The following is a 22,602-nucleotide window of genomic DNA, read 5'->3' on the forward strand; positions in this document are numbered from 1 at the left end:
GAGTTCTCGCAGTTTGATTGTAGACGTTTCACCGTGCTTTAATTTTGCGTTTCCAATGTCATGTTATCTGCTTTTGTTGAGAATTGGCTAACTGCATTCAAAAAAAATTTGTCAGAAGACATCCAGTTGCAGGGATCTTTCCGCATTCAGATTTCTGACTGTAGTTAGCACAAACAAAATAACAGTTAGATAACATGATAGTTATCACATATTTATCTTAGACAAAACGTCAGCATCCTCTCATAAGAGTTTCCAACTGCTACAGATACAATATTTGTACAGCTCTTCAATAATTTGTGACAATTTCTCTGGGATCAATGCTTATAAAATTGATTTTTTTGATTAATTTAACTTTTTTTGAGATGAAGATAAAAACAATTTATATTCAGTGTTATTCCGACCCGGGTCGAGGCCGAATGGTTATCTTGTAAGAACTTGCAAGTTTCTTGCAAAAAATGGTTAACTTGTAAGAACTTGTAAGTGGAATGGTTAACTTGTAAGAACTTGCAAGTCGAATGGTTAACTTGTAAGTTTCAGTCCAAACTGAAAAACACACTGAAAACCGAATTTATGATTAATTTCATATAGGATTATTGGCAGTTATATCAAAGTTTCTTGATTTAATGTTCATTTGACGAAAAAGGACTCCTCTTAACCTGTACTAGAGACAAAAATTCCAACAAATTTTTACTGCGCAAAGTTTCTGACTAGAAAATTTTTTGTGAAGTTGGGAAGAGCACTCGGTCGACATTAAAAGCTTTTGTGCGTGGTTAAACCGATCAAAAAAAATATTATGGTTTTCCGCCATTTTCTGGGAAAACTTTTATAAATTAACACTTGATTTTTTTCTCTGTACTTTCGACGTTAATTTTTTAAATTTTTCTTGTCGACATTCTCTACAAAAAATTAAAAACTGCACATATAGGTTAACTGATATTTCTTTGAGTTTTGAAATATAACAAGATAGTGAGGGTCCCGCTTTGCCTATGATAAGTTGCTGCTTAGCCAAAAGGGAAAAAAATCTCTTTTTTGCAAACTTTGTGTCGTGCAACGTTTCGTTATGATCCGGGCCGAGTCCAATTTTAAGTTCTTACAAGATAACCATTCACAAGTTGAAGGTTTATCTTGTAAGAGACTTGTAAGTCGAATGGTTAACTTGTATGTAACTTGTAAGTCGAATGGTTAACTTGTAACTTGTAAGTCGAATGGTTAACTTGTAAGTAACATGTAAGTCGAATGGTTAACTTGTAAGAACTTGCAAGTTTTTGGAAGAAAAACTTGCAAGGCGATGCATCGCCTTGTAAGAACTTGCAAGAAACTTGCAAGTTATTACAAGTTAACCATTCGAAATCGACCCGCGGAGAAATATTGGATTTCATAAGAAAAATTTCTTGCTGAAATGGATCACAGTAGATAGTCTTTGAGGCATCTGCATATCAGTTCGCTTCCTAATTTTGCACGATTCTTTAATAAATTTGAGAATCACATAATGGTTCTGCCTTTTTTGGAGTCATGATGGAATTCTGTTTTGTTAAAAGTTTCATAATTTGCTCATTTTCTCAGAGGTCATTTCTCAATTTGCGGGATTTTTTCGTGTTGTGTCATAGGTTAATCAGAAACAAAATAACAGGTCTTACAGTCTCTAAACTTTTCTTTATTTGAGTAATTTCCTGCTAAACCAGTTGTTCGGCTTGTTCTTCAGTTTTTTGTACAAATATATGAAAATTCATAATTTCGGTGCAAAAGTTCTGCAAAGGATACACTCTTATGCTGAAAACTTTCAGATTCACCGTATTGCTATCGAAGACGAAAAAAATAATTTTATAAATATTCTTGAAAATTGCGAGATTTTTTTTCTAGATATTGGACATATTTCAATCATTTCCCATAGCTGTCACAGATAAGCACAGCATTATAAAACTAAAGCAATTGAATTTTTCTTAATTTTACAAAATATTTTGTTTTGAAAAGACAATTGTTTTTCATTTTGTTTTCAAACCAAATGATTTTTAAAGATCTATCTATTCTCACTGAGCATAGTTTCATTATCAATTTTGCTCAACACGCAATTTAGTTGTTTATCAGAACTATGTTCAATAAGAAGACAAAATTGTTACCGCACACCTCCCATCTGCTTTTTGCCCCCTACAATTGATAGCTTAGCAATTTTATAGATAAACTGCATCCTAACTTCAGACCAAGTTAGTTAATACCCACAAATAACCAGTTTTACAAAAAACCTAGCTTATACGGAGCATTTTACTTCTAATTACATTTAACATAAAGATATATTAACATAGAGTGATAATGCTTTCGACTCCACGTCAGCAGGATAAGGGTTCCGACCCCACTTATTGGGAAAAAGAACGATATGCTCAACTGATTTTTCAGTTCAGTCAATTTTGTCGATCAGTATATTTGAACTAGAAAAACATGAGTTGCATCACTGAAAAAACCATCAAACGTGCAATTTTAAATTTCAGACAATTTTGAAGTTTCTGTAAACATTTGAGACTTAATCGTAGTATTGTTCACTTTTGGCGTTTTTTTTTGACAAATTTTACATGTTTTTGCCAAATCATGTTATTTTCAGCGTCAATTTTGTCTTGTTAATGATGAGGCCATTACTAGTGCTAAAATTAAGGTTGCTATTAGTTTCATTTTGGTTTTTACAAAATAAAGTTTTTTTTGTACAAAACGCATTGGTTCGGACCAATTTGTCTCAGACATATACTCTTATGGCCAAAAAAATTTAAAGTCACCGTTTTGGTATAGAAGATGAAGAAAAAAAACTTATAAACATGTTTGAATTTACATATCCGATCAAATATTTCTAAAATTTTCAAAGTTGTATCTATGTAACTTTAGAATCTTGTGCGCTCACTAAACACAGTTTGATTATCTATTTTGAGATAGAAAAGCTTAAAAATTGAAGTTTTTTTTAAAGAAATCTATTCATTTATTCTGAATTTAATTTTGAGAACAGTTATCAACAAGGAGGCTTGGTAATGTGCGTTAAGTTCCGACCCCGCTCATCTACATTTTTCACTTAATTGTCTACCAAATGAGTAAGAGATAAAAAAATTAACATATCAACATATCGTTCAACCAACTACTAAAAAAATAAAACAATCTACTCTAGAGGGTCTGTGAGACCGGTGGCTACCAAAAAATGACTACCAGAAAAGACGGCAATAAAAATCAAATAGTTGAAAAAATTTATTACGACCCAAACTCCTTGTCTATTTTTTTTAAAGCACTAATAACCAAGTCATGAGGGCATGAGATAAAATTTATACTAAGAAGATTAACCGATACTTTTTGGAACAAAATATAGGACTTTTCCTGAATGCGACTTGGCAACAAGTCGACTAGAAATGAGCAAAAGCGGCAAAATTTTATTAAAACATTGCTTTTTAAGAAAAGTATTAAATTCGAATTGATTAGAATCGCATCAAATGAAATCGTTGAGAAAGTCTTTCATACCTCTTCAGAGAGCGACTGAGGCCTTTCATTATCCAGGATATGTCATATAACTAAAAAAACGCCAAACACAGTCAAATTATAACACACCAATCAATTAAATATCAAGGTGATCACTAAAAACATTAAAAATCTTCGTTTGCATTTTTGCAGATGACGACCTTTGTTAGTCAAATGACGCCCATTATTGTGATACTGTGAAGAGAAACAAATTGTATTTCAAAAGATAAATGATGTGAATTGTATATAGAGATGCTTAGCTACAATTTAACAGAAATAAATTGGCAGATCTCAAAAATCTTTCTCTTTTTTTATTAAAAACAAATATTTTCAAAATTCATATCCAACAAAAGCTTTCGACTAAAAGAGTAGACAATTTGTGTTGCGTTTAATTGGAAATCAAAGCAATCGGCCACAAAATCTATTTTTATTCTATGGAGAGGAAAGGTTGACCTGTACTTACTGAGAATAAGCAAAAAGTTGTCTAAAGTAATATAAAAAATTGAAAAGTTCAAAAAAATCACAGAAATTTCCTGAAAACAAATTTTTTTAATAACATAAGAGGCCTTATATAACAACCGAATGAATAGAAAAGGTTCACATGCACCTCGAGAGGAAGATTAGAAATTTGAGTGGTCAAACTTAAAAGTCAGAGTGCCAAAAGAATAGCAATTGAAGGCAAAAGACAAGAATTCAGTTTAATTTTACTAAAACTCTTCCTGAAAGCCATAAGATTCCTTTAGTTCTCTGAAAACAAACTGTTACTACATTTGGCCTCAAATTTACGTAAATTGGAGCTGTCATTAACGGAGCCGTGAATAAAATTTTTTGTCATTAATTAACATTAAAAGAACAAAAGCAAAATATTTTGAAAAAAGGCAGCATCAAAATAAAAACCAAAAAGTCTCTGATTCTAAGAGTCCATGATATTATCAAACCCCTCCCTAATTTTGTCGCCCGCCCTAAAAACCGACCAAGTGTTCCAAGTATTTGCGAATTAGACCAATTGTTGAGTGAAATTCTTCAATTATTGAAAAAAAAGATGCATTTTCTATAATTATCGAGTTAAATCTGCAAAAACGGCAAAGTTTTAAATCTAGATGACTTTCATACGGCGCATAATTGCAACTAGTGCTTTTTTCGATATTAGGGAGTCTGTGTTAAGATTTCTAGGTCACTAAGTCTGACAAACTTTAACAAAGTAGACCAAAAGAGCTGCTTTGTGCAATTTTTCATGAAAAAAGTTTGAATTTTGAAAATGTTATCAAAAATTTTAGCCAAAAAAAACTTCAATCAAACAATCCAGCAACGCTCTTCTATCTCTAACGGTAACAACAACACTCTGTCGTCAACAATTTTAACTTATGTTGAAATATTTTAGCGAAATTGTGCCGAATTTTAGCAAAAATTACTGAAAATGTGAACTAAAACAGTCGAATGTTCACAAAAATTTAAACCTCGATAACTCCCTGTAAAACATGAAAATCGAAAAAATCTTTTTAATTCCGTATTCTACGCTGGACGGGCTTTTTTATGATACCACTCACAATTCTCTACGATGAATATATCGGTCGGCCAAAATTGACTGAAAAAAAAACCCAGTTGAATATATAGTTCCTCCCTCCGCAATAAAGTGGGGGTTGGAACAACAATTCCGCCTACTTTGTATCACAGGAAGCATGAAATTTATCAAAACATTTGATCTTTATGTCACATTTAAGATTGAAATGATTAAACATACAGTTCATTTTCTGTGTATGCTCAGGTGTTGCTTTCTTACTTTACTGCCAACCAAATAAGAATTTTCGTAACTTTTCTATCTACCTGTGGGTTCTGTTCAGTAGGTCTTCAATTTTTCTCTATGTTTTCAGAAAAATTATTAATTCATCAAACCATCGACAGAGATAGTGTTAGCTTAGCAAACATCAAAATGTTTAGGTTCCAATGCGTTTTTTGGTTTAAATGACTCAAAATACAAAATGTAACGCGAACAAACCAGTCAGTTCCCCATTCTGGGTTTATCTAACTGTTTTCTAATGTTATCACTCTCACATAATCATGTACATTGTTATGCAATTTTTTCTCTGTCTAATCAGTCAACATAATTGTTCAGGTCTAAAATGAGACGCTACCTGACCAAAATCTTCTTCCCAGTGTGCAGCAGAAGATATGGAAACGTTCTCATCATAGACTACATCTTGTGCAAACTGCTCTACCTTCTCAATGTATTAGTGCAGTTGTTTGCTCTGGACATCTGGCTGGGTGCCAAGTACCACAGGTACGGCATTGAGGTCATGGTCAATCTGATCAAGAAGCTCCCCTGGTCCAACGGACACAGATTCCCACAAGTGACCCTCTGTGACTTCTCAACACGCGATTTAGGTATTTTTCTTATCACTTCCATATGAAAGGAACAATTTTCCACCCCCCCCCCCCCCCCCCCAGATTTTACTCATCTATATTACAGTTTTACGGATCTAAATTGCTTCCCAGTTTCATGTCGGCTGTGATAATTTCTTCGGTTGCGATCGATTCATTTCATTACCCATGGGCCGGGCCGCCAAATAATCTAATGTTTTAAAGCTTGCCATTAACTTCTGAACAGTGGTCAAGTGGAGAATTATATACGGTATCTACTGTCACAATACTGGCAAAATTTATCACTTTCGATCTACTGTCTTGTCGATTTACTGTCTGGTCCCCTGACAAAATACCTAATTTCTACGCAATAATTTACTTTTGGTTAAGCTTATCAGAAAGATCAATTAACTTACTTATAAATAAGCCATATAGCTCATTGAATTAATATTTGCCAATGTAACGTCGGTAAAAATTTGTCAGACAGTTCCATTCCGTTGCCCCATTGAAATTTTACATCGTAAAATTTATTGAGACTAGAAATTATGGACTAACTTAAAGAGTTGCTTGATTTCAGTTTGGTCATTGAAAACACGATCTTGTTCGTTTCTAAAAAAATGAACTTTTTAAAATTTTTACACTATTAATTATGAGAACTGACTCACTTCTTTTCAAAAATTAAGGAAAGCATTTGGTCACCCATCGCGTTTACAAAAGAACTTCGTACATAATCACTTTTTTGCTTTTTGCTCAAACTTAGCTCGGAGAAACCATTTTGAGGACATCATTTAGCAATTGCAATGACTTTTTAAGATCGTTGTATGTAATTGCAAGATGGTTTTTTTTTTCGATTTGTTATTTCTTACTATCAGTTTTTCTTTTATCAATCTTCTATTGTGATCAGCCACAAATCGCAGCCCATTTTTCTCTCCGGTTCATTGTTCCGACCCCTCCTGGGGGGGGGGAACTATATACTCAAATGGGTTTTTTTGTTCAGACAATTTTGGCCGATCGATATATTCATTGTAGAGAGTTGAGACTGGTATCATTAGAAAGCTGGTCCAGCGTAGAGTATGGAAATAAAAAGATTTTTTGAATTTTGTTTTTTTTTCAGGGAGTTATCGAGGTCTTTTTTTAAATTAAATTAGTCGATCATTTTTTTATTAATTAAAGTACAGAGCATTTCAAGTCAAAGCTCATGAGTGATAGGTCCAATTGGCTTCCTCATCAGCTCCAAACTAATGCATCTAGTTTCTTACTTGAATGCTTATGGTCGTTTTGTCTTTTAAAAATATTTGATTTTTAAACATATATTGGCTCATTGAACTTCGCCTATTTTTTCGTAATTTTCCATCTTGTAGCTTTGTGTCAGAAAAGAAAGAAAGCTTCTTCATTCTACTGATTTAAAGTTTATTCTCCGTTGCGGTTTTACGCCCTAGGTTATGGTTTTCTGGCTTTGATACTACTAGATTTCACATTTTTTAAAATTTATAGGTATGTGCAGCTTTTTCACGATTTCTAGTTTTGTCACATTATCACGTTATTGACAGTTCATATATCACTTTAATGGCGGGCGTCTAAAATAAGGCACAATTGATAGTATGAAAATACTTAAAAATATAGATTACGTTTTTAATGGCTTGGGAACTACTTTCTCGTAGAATGTATTTCAATTTTTAAATTTTGTCTTTAACTGTCGTTTTTACTTTGTCTTTTAGTTGCCTGAAATTTTCTGTGCAATAGATGAATCGATATTCTGATATTAGTAGATAACTGATGGCTTTCATGACTGAGAAAAAAAAACTGTTTTCCAAAAATAAAAAAAATTTTAACTTCGCAATCTTGTTCCTTTTTTATGTCTGTTTGTTACCTTTTGTCGTTAATTATAGGCTAAATATGACATTATTGGCGTCAAAAGAAGGTGGCAAAAGGGTTTGGAATCACAATATCTAATGTTATTAAAAGCATTAAAAAACATAAGACATATTCTGGATATTTGTAGACATAAGACATATTCTGGATATTACAATTCTCAAATGTTTTTTTGATGAATAACCAAACCTATTTATATATTTCCTTTCGTAATTATTGGCTTTCAAGACTTGGACTTTTTTTCGAAAAAAAAACAACATATACTTAAATTTGCCTTTTTTTCTGTCTACTTGATACCTATTTTCATTAATGAGAGGTCACCGAATACAATATCGGTGTTCGAATAAGGTGCAATTGAACATATTTTGATGTACAAAGTATGGCTTTACGGCTTCGAAAGCGTTTTGTGGCCAGTTTTAATTTAATTGACTTTTGTTTGTTGTCTATTTGTTGTTCTTTTTGTAACCACATAAAAAAACTGAACACCGACAGTTCTTAATTCCCTTCAATAGAATTTTTCAACTGCACTGTTTTTGTTCTTTATTGTCTAATTGTTATCAAGCCTTTTTAAGGACTGATCCCACATCTTTTCTGGTGAACTACAAGTTATTTTGTTTTGGTTTCAGTTGTATCTCACGCTATTTTGACTTTGTTAAGTTTTAATTTTTTAAAACGGACATAAGGTTTTGATGTAATTAAATTAATGTTGGTTGTTGTTGTTTGATTTTGCTGTTTCTCTTGATTCGTTTTATTAATATTGGCATATCTCATCAATATAATGCATCATTTTTTACTCAACTGAGTTATTTGCTTTGGAGGCTATATTTTCGTTCATACACCGATTTTTTTTGAAAAGTACTTGAATTTTTGGGGTTTTCCAACTGTCCCTCATTTGGTAGACAATTATGCCAAAATTGTGGTTGAGCGGGGTCGGAACCTTATGTGCGATCGCACATTACCGAGCCTCCTTGTTTTCTATATAGCTCCCTTTCTGTCTTTTTTTCCATGGAAAATTTGTGTTTAGATTCACTCTTTGGAAGTTCTGATAATCATTTTGATATTTTCACTCGATCACAATGTCGTTTTGTTGTCATCTCAGCAAAATTGCGAACTTTGAACTGATTTCACTTGTTGGTTTTAAAAGTTTTGAAAAATCCAAAAGCTCTTGGGGAGTTTTTGCCTATTTTACCTTTTCCCAATAAAAGGGTACTCATCTGTCATTGCTTTCTATCACAAACTCCGCTTCTTCTACTCTTAACTTTTTGGAATTTTTTTGTAAATCTTAGCAACAAAATGCTTGACTTCTGCATAGTTTGTTCTGTACAGTCAATCATGTGTATAGTGACAAAAAATCGGCTAAATTATTTTTGCATCTTATAAATTCTATTTGACTCTTGCCATACGTCAAACACTTTATTCTTTGAGATAAAAAGCTGGCTGTGAACAAGTTTGTAACTTCAAATACAAAGATAAAAGCAATAATATTTTCTTTCACTTTTTTAAGAAACAAAAATCTCTATTCTCTTGTTTCCTCCTTCCCTTTTAAAGGACTTTGCACAAATTTGCAGAAACGAAAATCAGGTAATTAAGGCAAAACTGCAATGAAGACAGGAGGTTTGATCTTGTTCGAATAGCTCTAGAAATCAATATAGAACACTTTAACGAGGAAAGTTGCTTCAACTGCCGCATTAATTGTTGAACGCTCCATTAAGCTTCACCTCTGCTAAAGTTATTATTCCCAATGGATACAATATACGCATTTTGCAATTTTTCCACAATTGCAACATTATTTTGCCAATTATAGCACAGACTAGGAACAGTGTACACGCTCATGCAAACATTTCCATGTGTCCCTTTTTCTCTAATGACGCGGTTTATAAAGTTTGCGAATGCGCATGGTAAATTTGTGTTCCGGGAATATCAAGTTGATAAAGTTGGCCGAATGACAAGAAGCAAACGATTGAGATGACTCAAAACCATAATTGGATAACATATTTTTAAAATGACTTGTTAAAGTAAAGAGGTGCAATACAGTTACAGCGACTGTACATCGCCTTAAATGCAATAAATATATGTTCCTCGATTTTCGAGTATCGTATTGAATGAAAGATCACATTAAAGGACATATGCTCTAACCAACTTTCATTACCTGTGTATTCTTTTCATTTTAAGGAAAACTTTGTCCCTTTGCTTATGAAGTCGTGTTTCGATAAGACAGCTAGCCTGAATAGTGTTTTTTCTTACCTCTGTCGTCAACCCGTCAGTTAACCTTGACTACTTTGCGACAAATTTAAGATCTGCTATATAGATGTAAACTTGCTTACAATGTAGCCTACGACAAAAGAGTGCACTCTTTTTAATAATAGCTTGTATTGGATTTCGGGATTTTTAGTAACTTACTTGTTTTAAAATTTCTAATATCAAGAGATTTTATAACTGCGGCTTGATTTTCTATTCCAATTCTCAAAAGTGATTATTCACATAGTTTATGCGAGAATATGTCCAGTATCTGGCATTATGAACATATGACCAATGACTCAGGTGATTGAAATGCAGCTAAAATGGACAAATGTTTTATTTGATATTAACTGATTTTTTTTGTAAGACATCCAAAAAGTTTGCGACCATTTCGAACGGAAAGAATATGCCATTAACTTCTACTCTCTATAAATGCGCTTTTTATTTTTTTTCAAAGTGATAAAGCTAATACTTTATGAGCCTAAGTTCCATACCATTCTTTATCTGTTTTCTCGTTTTCTAAAAATCTTTTAAACTGTCGTTAAGAAAACAATTCGGATTACTATTCGGACTTCTCGGATATTTTCATAGAAACCATAAAGCAAATTCACAAAAAACGGAATTTTATAACAAATTAAAACTCATCAATTTGAAAGAGGCTAACCCATTTGCTGATATTTAATAGATATTTTATATAGATCATTACTGTGGCGAAAAGATCATTAAATATCGAAAAGACAACAGAGAGTTTCGTCCTTGACACAATTGAAAACAAGCTCAAGAACTTTCTTCAGTGAAACAGTCTCCAGAAATACATGCTTGGTCAATTTCTGAACTTCTTGGCTCTATTCATTGATAGAGCAATTAAGGAAAACGAGCCAATAAGGCTAACGAGTAATTACACTTTGATCTGCATCTGAGAAAAAGACATACAAAGATTAGACACTACTTTAGGATCCTACGATTCAGAAGCAATAAATGCTGAAATGCAGAAAAATATCTGGGTTCGGGCTAGATTAGTGTTTACTCATACAAGGACGCACAAAAAACTTCTTGAGTTTGAGAGAATTTCCTCATATACCGCATAGATATATTTTCCCATAAGAAATATCGGTGTGAGTAACGATAAACCTTTTTGCCTGGCTAAGATTTCCGTCTGCACAACAAACAGAAAACAAGGAATCAACAGCAAAAAAAAAATTGATCGTTATTGATATCTTAATTTTGGGAAAAATAAAAAAATGGGATTTAAAATCATGAAAATAAATTCTTCTCTTTTCAGAATCAAGTGGCGAGTCTCTACAAGTCCGCAACCGGTTGAATCCACCAAATCCTTCGGTCCCACATTTTGCTAGGATTGATTTTCTGGATCACAATAGTTCTGAGGGCGATTTAGCAAATCCTCAAACAGAACTATTAGATGCACACCTTCAGGAGTAATTTCTTTCGGAAGTGAAAACAGTCGTCGCAATCTCTTTTCTACAGAATGATCTAGCAAAAGCACTTAGAAAACTCTTAAGAGAGTTTTTTTAAAACTTTTGTTAAGTAATTAGAACTAAAAATTTTCGAAGTCATCCAATAGGCTGGTGATCCTGTTCTTATAAAACTTCAAACAACTAGAAATTTATATTTTAGGTAGTTAATAGGAACCGTTCCTGTGAAAAAAACTCAATTTTTGAACAAGTTGCCTATAAAACTTCCGTACCACACGTATTTACGTGAAATTGTTAAAGATTTGTTTTTGAACAAGCTGCTGCTATCTAAAAACGCACGAGTTAATTATATTTTTATGCCGTGACTCTAAAGTTTCATTATTTTTCCTGAGACTATAAATGTATTTTTGAGATAAATAAGCACTGTAATAAGTAAAATATAGTTTATTGATGTCCCCGGCCGGCCTGAGAACCTGCAATGTTTTTTTCTCGAAGCATCCAAGCAATAAATGTTCTATTAGTGTTTTTGCGTTATTCAATCGTATTCTGTAAAATTAGTAAAATACGTTGCCTGGCCATACCGATAAGAGTGTAATTAAATACTCTAAAATTTGTGTTATGAACTAATATTGAAGTAACAGGTATTTACTCAAAATAAAACTTTAGAAATTATTTTTGTTTAATTAAAAAATTGGTTTAAGAATTTGTGTAAGCAGATTTCTGGCTTTTCTAGTCTTTGAAAAAAAAAATTTGTGAAATTTGAGTTTCGTTCAGGAAACTCAAAACAGGTTTTTGGCTTTGTCTGCTAAAAATTGTACACGATTTGCAGTTGTCCATTTTATAAGGTTTTTTTAATTGCTGACATTTTCTGTGTCTGATAAACATTACGGCAGTCAGCAGTTTTTGAATGAAAATGATTACTTTTTTAACGCACTATGTTCAAACGATAATGGTTCCTGAATCCAATTTCAATAATACTGTTCTTGGACAGCAGTCCATTTTCAAAAAATCTTCTCTTATCCACTTATAAAAATTTATATCCATTAATATTCTCGTGATTTGTTTTGTAAAAGAGGCGATAAAGAGGCGATCTTCCTCATTGAGGTTTTGGTTGCCAAATTTTACTCGGATACGAAGATCATTTGCACAAATCAGGATGATTTTAACATTTGTATACAAAAGCTAATCCTATGTATTTTAAATTTTTCATGAAGAATGGGGAAAAACATAGATTTGACCTCTCTTTCTTACAAAAAAATTTTTTTTTGTATAAACTCGAGATAGATGGGACAAAACAGTAGTACTATTTATACATGACAACAACTTTTTCAGGTACTTTCTAGAACACGAACTTCTGAAGAGGTTTTCGCAGATAGCTTATCATAACTTTGTTTAAAAAACAACCAAAACTTCAGTTTACCCTTAATATTTCAGAAACTAGAATTCCGGAATTCGGTTTCTCGTTTTTTCGACGCTTTTTTTACGACCATTTTGTGTGTGTGTGTGTGTGTGTGTGTGGGGGGGGGGACTTTTGTTCTGCCCTCTTTATTCAATCATTTTTGGCTGATCGACATATTGTTGTGAGAAGTATCACTTGAAAGCCCTTCTAGAGTTTCAAGTTTTTGTTTATTCGAGGAATTACTGAGATTCAAATTCTTGTGAACATTTCACTTTTCACACTAGTTTGTTCAATGTCTTTAGATTAAAACAGTTTTGGATTTGGATCTAGATTTTTCAGAGACTTTTGTAATTTTTTTTGTGGCCGTTCGAGTTCTCCTTTTGCTTTTTTCCTTATTATGTTCAGATGTTTTGAGTAAAGCTGCCGGGCTCGAATAAGGGCGGCATGTATTTTGTTTTTTCAAGGTCGGCAATTATTTAAGTGACGATGGTAATTGAAAACTCATGTAAGGGTACGCAGAACGTCAAAAGATGAAGCGGAAATAACTATGAACGTTGAAAAATGGCGACGAAAAATGTGGCGTTAAATAAAATGCTTCGATTTCCGCTCCTCAATGAACGCAACAGTTTTATGTAATTTTTTTCATGCGCAGCTTTTTTTTAATGAGTATACACGGATGAATAACAAATCTCCCGTTTTAGGAAACAAATTTTCATTGCTGCAAAATCATGCAAGGTATAACTGGTCAGTTCCTATATTGATTTTTTACCTTCAAAAATGAGCCATCAAATTTTGTTCGATTGTTTGCATGACAGTCAAATGTCATATAATGATGTATTGGATTTCAAAAATATTCTTTTCCTAAGAAAAATAATTCCATTTTCCGTTTTGAAAACGTTTGAGCATAAAACAAATAGTATTGGATTTCTTCCTGCATGTGAACAATTTTATGCTCATGAATAGGAAAAAATACGAGAAACCATGTATCGGTATTTTTCGATTACCCTGATGTTAAAGTAAACAAAACTCAACGACTTAAACTAAGTTTGATGCGATTGTTCAGAATTGGTTTGTGGACAAATTTGACAACAACGATTTTGTTGACTTTGGTTATAATATTTTTACTATTTTTTTATTTGTTTTTCAGTCGGCAGGTTATTTGTTTTAGGTAAAAAAATAAGTAATTTTTGATTGCAGATGTTCTTTTCTGTTTTTTTCCACTGTTTGAGTAAAAGAAGGTCTCGCTTTTTTCAATAGGTAGTTAGAGGGATTTTTTCAATGGTTTCATTTCATAAAGAATGTTTTCAATGTCCGGATACGTAAATTTTTTAAAAATTTTAATAATGATGTTTTTTTTGTGTTGCCTGCCATTCAATTTCATATGCTAAAATTTTTAAACGTCAAAAAGGAAGCATAGTGGAATCTAAGTGTCCCTCTCATTGATAACTATCCGTAGATATAAAATTGACGCCACTTAATTCTCTACAAGTCGGGAGAGTTTCGTTTATTTTTGGTTTTTCAATCAATTGTTCTGTTATTCCTAACTTTGACTGTTTACAAAATGGCTTTCTAGATGTCCTGATTGCTGACCAACCTATTTTTTATGAGGAAGCAAAATTGAAGTATGTTTACTTGGCCAATTAGCAGCGAGGATCTTTATAATTTTTTAAAGATTTTAGGGATAAATCTGCCCCAAAATAGTTTTTTCTTGGCTGGTAAACTCGTCTCATTTAAAAAAGTTCCAGTTGCCTCGGTATATTTTTAGCAGTCATAGTTTTTATTAATTTTATGATGTTGTATATAACTTTCAAAATTTTAAAAGCACAAATTTTTGAGAAATGAATTTTTTCTCATTTTTTAGCAATTCTAGTTTTATATGATTTGAAAACTCATTTCTTAAATAAGGCAGGCTATATAATAATGAAATTGTTAAATAGGTATTTTACTTTTGAAACTTTATTTTGAAAACAGGATAGATGTTAATTGTTGGATTTTTTGGTAAAATTATTTGTTTAATGATTAAATAGTCTTTTTACTTAATGTGAAATGGCATAGTAATTTACTTCAAGACAGTCACTCCGTCTATTCTACTTGTAAACTCGGTGAAATGAAAAAAATTCACTCAATGGTGTGAACCTATGTTGTATACAAATCTGTCCCTCTTTAAAAATCTGTAACAGTTTAAATTACAAATTTTGATTTACTGAGTCTAACAAATGCATTTTTTGTCTGAATACGTTTTTTCTTAAAAATTTGGAAAACTTTCTCTTTTTATCTTCAAACTGTTTTGTTAATCAGTCTTAATAAAGAGAAAACTGGTTGAAAATCAAGCGAAATTGTTTTTAATCTAGAGTCAAACTATTAAGCTTTTAAATTTCTTTAAAGTTATTGGCTTTGATTACATTGAAACTATTTGTTTTATTAAAAATATTGCTTTTTTTGTTTTGATTTAAGGTGATTTTTTTTCTGTAGATTTGTTACAGTGTGAGAAGCGAAAGAATTCATTGAAAACAACAGGATTGTAAAAAAATTTTGATTGGTTGGAATTTGTAGCCAAAAGTTTTTATAACTGGACACAGTTTTTGTTCACAAAATTTAGGTAATTTTTGATATCTGTCCATTGTGGTTATTTTTACTGTCTCTCCTTTCAATCTTGTTCATAAAACTCACATGTTAATAATGAGATTTTTCTGAAACTATTGATCTATTTTAATCAGTGACTAATAATAAACTTCAAATTACGACATTTTGATCTAAAATATTGAAAAGTTTTTGAGTTCTTGTTTTCTTCGTCAAATCTGGTTCTCAATTCCATCTGGTCCTTGTTTTCTGATGAATCGTAATTGAATTATCTGAACTTGACAACGGATGATTATTAATGTTTGTTTAAAAATTAACAACAGATTTTGAAACGAAATTTTGTCCTTCGATATTGTATTTTCGACTCGTAAATTAATCTCATTAACAAGACATCCTAGTTGCTTTATACTCAATTCCTTGTACTTGTTCTCATTAGTTTTGGTTATTGGAATTCAAAGTGAGGAAGTAGTAAGTTAGCAAGAAAATTTTTCCAAGGAAATTGGAGTTTTATTCTGCATATTTTCAGGAGTTTTCACTAGATCAGTCTTTTGTTATATGAGCAAACATGAGATACTCCTGTCTTGACCTTCATCCTGATTATACAGCTTCCATAATATTTGTTTGAATTTGCGGAGGCCATTTTTGTTTCGACCCCCTCTTTTGTGGGAGGGAAGAACTGTTTACTCAAATGTTTTTTTTTTCAGTCAATTTTGGCCGATCGATATATTCATGGTAGAGATTTGTGATTGGTATCATTAAAAAGCACGTACATCCTAGAATATGGAATTAAATTTTTGGAATTTTGGTTTTTCATAAAGAGTTATTGCGGTTTAATTTTTTGATATTCGACAAATTTTATTCACATTTTCCCTAATTTTTGCTAAAATTTTGCTGAATTCTGTTAATATAATTTTAAAATTAGTTAAATATATAATTATAGTTTTAAGCGGTATGGTGTTGTTGTTACAGTTAGAAATAGAAAAGCGTTGCTAAATTAATTTATGGGAGATTTTTTTGGCAAAAATTTTGATTACATTTTCAAAACTCAATTACTTTTTTCAAGACTCAGTTTTGATTACATCGAAAAATACATTAATTTTGCTATGCTTTTTGGGTCCACTTTGTTTAAGCTTAGCGAAAATGGAGACCTAAAAACCACTGACGCTGGTATTCTGGAAGTATTCTGGAATTATAACTTTGCCGTTCTGTTTTGCAATTTCAACTCGAAAACTATACAAAATACTTCATTGTTTTTTTGATTTTTGAAATATCTTGCTTAACCATTTGTCTAATTCGCACATATTCGCAGTCTGATTACTAATTCGAACCAATCAACAATCCACATGGCTTCTCTACGAGGAGCAGGTGAACCTCTGCAATGCTTTCGGTTGTTATATGATGTCTCTTATGACATTGAAAAAATTTGCTTCAAGAAAATTTCGGTTATTTGGTCTTGTCAATGTTTTATCGTAATTCTGTCAACTTTTAGCTTATTCCTAGTAAATAAAAGTCAAACTTTCTTTCATATAAAATTTTAAAAAATTTCGTTGATGCGGCTTTTAAAAAAGAGTCGGCTACTTGGCTATTATAACTTGGCTAACATTATTTGATTTTGTCGCAGTTTTTTTCCGCTAGTCATATTATTGAATTATCTCATCGGCCCACTAATGTAGATTGTTTTTTTATTTAGCAGTTTGTTGAACGATATGTGATTCTTTTAATGTTTTCTTCATTTGGTAGACCTTTATGTTAGAAATGTAGATGAGCGGGGTCGGAATTTTATGTGCAAACCCAACTTAGCGAACCTTCTTGTTTTAACTTCTGCGCTCACTTATGGTCTGAATTGAGAACAAAAAATAGGGGCCAGTTGTGTCTGAAAAGAAACATTTGTTTTTCTACAAGAGCAATTGCATTTGATTTTACGAAATGCCTTCAAAAATTTACGAAATATCTTCCCTTTTTAGGAACATAATTGAGAAGTTTTGAATAGATTTGATATTTTCGGTCTTTGGGACTTGTCAATTGTTAATCGTAATTCTTTCAATGTTTAGCTTTTTCCTAGTAAATAAAAGTCAAACTTTCTTTTATACGACTTAAAAATTATTTATTGATGTAGGTTTTATTAAAAAAGTCGGCTTCTTGGTTTTGGTACTACCAGTTTTCACACAAAAGTTGAGCATTTTTGATCAAATTTTTTAGCATAATAACCCATTTTTGATTTTCTTTTTGTTTCCTTGTTAATTGTCACATTACTTAACAATCCATTTGAAGAAAAACCGTTGAAAATTTTGTGATTGAATATATTTTTGTTTAGATAGCTTATGCTCTCCAGGGCTGCGACACCGTACTCTTGCAAAATTTGGTTTAGTTTTTTTATATTTGGCCTGTTTTTGTTGTCTTTTTTTGTTTTTTTGTTGTCTTGTGCATTATATGTGCAATAAAAGGTCTCACTGGCCAATTATTGGTATATAAATGAATCTATTAATTGATATCAGCATATCGATAGCGGTTTTATTAACTTTCAAATCAGTCTTTTTTCAAAAAATGTAAAACTATTCGCCATTTTTTTCAATTTTTGTCCTGATTTTCGTCTACTTTTTGGTATTTTACAATTTCAATCATTTTGTTTGTACCTCAGCGTTATTATTGAGAGGTCTCGTTATTTTTTCGCTGAACCAAACATTAGTTTTTCTTATGGTTAAATGTTTTGACTGATGTCTTAAGGGATTTGACACTTTATTTCAGAGGAATTTTGTGAGTTTTACATGCTTTTCATTTTTCTTGGTTATTTTAGTTGCTATTTTGTCATTTTGAGATATGTGTTTTACAAAAGTGTTTACGATGTTCAAAGGAGACGCTAATTAAGAATTAATTTTCCCGCGATAAATAATTTAAAAATTTAGTGGCTTCAACACTGTGGTTTTGTAGAGTTGTTTGTGAAGTTTTTTTAGGGTTCTGCTTGTAAGTAACGTTATTTCATAGTCTTATGATTTAGACTCACTAATAACACGCGCAATTAGTTTTTGAAGAAGTTGCAAAATAAACCGTCTGACTTTTTGGTTGAAAGCTTCTATTGGACATGATTTTTTTTAAAATAATCGTTTTAAAAAAGAAAATGGTTTCTAAGCTTTGCTAATCTTTTTTTCTGTTTTCTTGTGGCGTAGTATCTCTGAAGAGTTGTCACATCGACCATAATTTTGATCTTAATAAAGGTTTGTTATACCTCATAGGGCCTTTCTCGTTGGCACAACGAAATTTCAGTAAAAATTTAGTGATTTTTGCGTATTCGCCCACTTTTTATACGTTTTTGTTTTCTTTTCATAGTATCACTATAATTGGCGGTCCTCTGGTCATTTAAAAAACCGCAATCAGAATTGTTTTTGACTTTAGTGAACAGCTGAAAAGTTAATCGGCTGGAAAACCGTTTTAGTGCAAATTTTACAACTAACTCACTCTCTATGGAGGAAAAAAAGAATCTCTCAATGATTTCAATAGATGAATAATGTTTCAAATGAGTGTGACATTAACTCTTCCCAAAATCTGTTTCAGATTCTTCTCAAGTCATTTTAAAAAAGCCACTTTTTTAACTATGCTCTTTTGCTCATTTCTTGGCGAATTTTTACCAAGTCACATTACGAAAAGGTCCCATTTTTTTCTAATGAAAACAAGGTTTTTCTTCTTAGGTATAAGTTTTATCTATTGCCGTTCTGATTTGTTTATTAAGGATTTTAAAACAATTGACAACGAATTTTGGTCGTAACTAATATTTGTAATTATTTGATTTTATCGCCGTTTTTTCCAGTAGTCATATTATTGAATTATCTCATCGTCCCACTAAAGTAAATTGTTTTTTTTTGTTTAGTTGTTTGTTGAACGATATGTGATTCTTTTAAAGTTTTCTTCATTTGGTAGACCTTTATGTTAGAAATGTAGATGAGCGGGGTCGGAATTTTATGTGCAAACGTAAATTACCGAGCCTCCTTGTTTTAACTTCTGCGCTCACTTATGGTCCCGAATTGAGAACATAAAAATTGGGGCCAGTTGTTTCTGAAAGGAAACAACTTTTTTCTAATAGAGAAATTGCATTTGATTTTACGAAATGTCTTCAAAAATTCACGAATTGTCTTCCTTTTTTAGGAACATAATTGAGAAGATTTGAATAGATTTGATTTTTTCGGTCTTTTGAACGTGTCAATTTCTAATCGTATTTCTGTCAATGTTTAGCTTTTTCCTAGTAAATAAAAGTCAAACTTTCTTTTATATGACTTGAAAATTGTTCTTTGGTGCCGGTTTTATTAAAAAAAGTCGGCTTCATGGTTTTGGTACTGCCAGTTTTCACACAAAAGTTGAGATTTTTGAGCGTTATCGACCTTTTCTGATTTTTTTTTTGTTTTTTGGAAATTGTTACATTGTTAACAATCCAAATGAAAAAAAAACGTTGCTAAATTTGTGATTAAATCTTTTTTTGTTTTCATAGTTTGTGCTCTCAAGGCTGCGACACTATTCTCTGGCAGAATTTGGTTTGTCTTTATTACTTTTACCCTGTATTTGTTGAAATGAACCTATTAAATGATATCAGCATATTGATAATGGATTTTTTGACTTTCAAACTAATCTTTTTTCAAAAAATGTGAAAGTATTCTTCGATATATCTCTTTTTGTACTGATTTTTGTCTATTTTTGATCTTACAGGTTTTAAAGCTTTATTATTGAGAGGTCTTGTTAATTGTTTGTTGAACCAACAATAGTTTTTCTGTTGGTGAAATGTTTCGACTGACGTCTTTAGAGATTTGACATTTTGTTTCAGATGAATTTTGTGAGACAGAGATCTTTTTCATTTTTTTGTTTGTTTTTGTTGTCATTTTGAGATATGCATTTTACAAAAAGTACGATTTTCAAGGAGACGAAAATTATGAATTAATTTTCTAGCGGTAAATATTTTATAAATTTAATGGATTTAACACTGTAGTTTTGAAAAGTTGTTTTTCTGAAGTTTTTTTAGGTTCTGATTGTAGTTAACGTTATTTTATAGTCTTATAATTTAGTCTCACTAATAACACGCGCAATTAGCTTTAAAAGAAACCAAAAAATAAAATGTCTGCTCTTTTGGTCGAAAGCTTATATTGGCCATGAATTTTTTAAAAACAATTGTTTTAAAAAGAATATGGTTTCTGAGCTTTGCCAATCTTAATTCTGTTAACTTGAAGTAACTTTAGTATCTCTATAGAGAAGTCACATCACTGTTTTGTTGTATAGATTTTGATCTTGATAACGCTTCAGTTTAACTCATATGGTCTTTGTAGTTGGCACAACGAGCTTTCATAAAAAAATTATTGACTTTTCCATATTCGCTTATTTTGGTACGTTTATGTTTCCTTTTCGAGGTATCACTATATTGGGCGGTCGCCTGGCCATTTAAAAAAAACGCAATCAGAATTTTTAGTGTCCTGAGTGATCATCTCAAAGTTAAATCGGCTGGAACATCGTTTGTGTGAAAATTTTACATTTAACTCACTCTCTATGGAGGAAAAAATGAATCTCTCAATGATTTCAGTAGATGCATAATGTTTCGAATGAGTTTGATAATAATTTTTTTTTTCAAAATCTTTTTCAAACCCTTTTCAATTCTTACGCAAAAGCAGCATTTTATTAAACTTTGCTCTTTTGCTCATTTCTTGGCGAATTTTTTCCAAGTCACATTAAGGAAAGGTCCCATTTTTTTCTAATGAAAACAAGGTTCTTCTCCTTTAGTATAAGTTTTATCTATTGCCGTTCTGATTTGGTTATCAATGGTTTTAAAACAATTGACAACGATGTTTGGTCGTAATTAATGTTTGTAATTGTTTGTTTTTATAGCCGTTTTTTCCAGTAGTCATATTATTGAATTATCTCATCGGCCCACTAAAGTAGATTGTTTTTTATTTAGTAGTTTGTTGAACGATATGTGATTTTTTTGATGTCTTCTTCATTTGGTAGAAAATTATGTGAAAAATGTAGATGAGCGGGGTCGGAATTTTATGTGCAAACGTACATTACCGAGCCTCCTTGTTTTAACCTCTGCGCTCACTTATGGTCCCCATTTGAGAACATAAAAATTGGGGCCAGTTGTTTCTGAAAGGAACCAACTTTTTTCTAATAGAGAAATTGCATTTGATTTTATGAAATGTCTTCCCTTTTCAGGAACATAATTGAGAAGTTCTGAATAGAATTGAAAACGTCAATTGAAAGTTGGGTTTTTAATCAAATAAGTCAACAGTGTCTTGTTTGAAATTATAAAAAAGTTTCGAGTTTTGAGATATTTTGAAATATTTTACACTCGAATGAGGTCAAAACTGCCCCTCCCCCCTCAAAAGAGCAAACAATCAAACATTTGCACTGTTCATAATATTTGCTTTAATCTACAGTTTCTGAAGTATTTTGTGTTTAAGAGGAGCTCGTGAAATTAGTAAAAGGAGAGGGCAAATAGGACAAGAAGGTTGAGCAACCGAACTGAAAAGATCCTGAGCGTAACTGCGTACCTAAAGATTAACACCATTGTTTCTTATTCAAATGTATAGGATATAGTTTATAGTGCTCCGACCTTTGAACGCCTGGCCAATCTCTAATAATCCCCCACGTATGAACAAACAAAGAAAAACAAACACCTTTTGAACGCCTCAATTAAAGGTAAACAATGAAGTACAGCTCTGAGCTTTGTGTCTATTCAATTTGGACAGCGTTAAATTGATTGTTTTTAAGTTAAAAATTCCTGTCACGGAAAATAGTTAATCCTTTTCCCACTTTTTGTTTCCTTAATAAACAATGTAGATGTAGGAGAAGTAGAAACATGCCAATTCAAATCAAGGAAAAGCTTACGTTTTTACACAAAGCAGCTTCAAACAAAAAGCAGAACAATGCGAGTATGCTTAAAAATCTTAAAATTTACAGCTTTTTATTCTAGTTTCTGTTCACTGCTTTTCAGCTATTGTAGATCAAAGATTCTATTCTCTATTCTAATGCATTTTGCTAGGAAGTGGTGGTTGTTATGTTGCGAAATAGCTATACAAAAATTTTGCTAAGAACTTTGAGAAAAGCAAATTGCAACTAAAATGCTTCACTTGACGTTAGAATCACAGATTCTAATTTGTTTCTTCTGTTGTTCAGACAACTTATGATACAATAACTGACGACAATTTCATGAAAGGAAAGTGAAGCTCGACTGTTTCGGAAATCAATGACCATCATTCAAATCATCCATCA

At 31.7% G+C, this 22,602-nt stretch overlaps 1 protein-coding gene across 1 annotated transcript in view; it reads left to right on the top strand.

Moving 5' to 3' along the window:
- Positions 1-22,602, top strand: part of LOC142342875 (innexin-10-like) — a 46,055-nt gene that overhangs the window by 15,266 nt on the left and 8,187 nt on the right. The window contains exon 2 of the mRNA XM_075394512.1: positions 5,597-5,865. Within this exon, the coding sequence (XP_075250627.1) occupies positions 5,597-5,865 (269 nt within the window). The remainder of the gene's footprint in view (positions 1-5,596; positions 5,866-22,602) is intronic.

The sequence above is a fragment of the Convolutriloba macropyga genome, chromosome 7, assembly GCF_964194025.1.
Source record: "Convolutriloba macropyga chromosome 7, txConMacr16.3, whole genome shotgun sequence".
Classification (NCBI taxonomy): Eukaryota; Metazoa; Xenacoelomorpha; order Acoela; family Convolutidae; genus Convolutriloba; species Convolutriloba macropyga.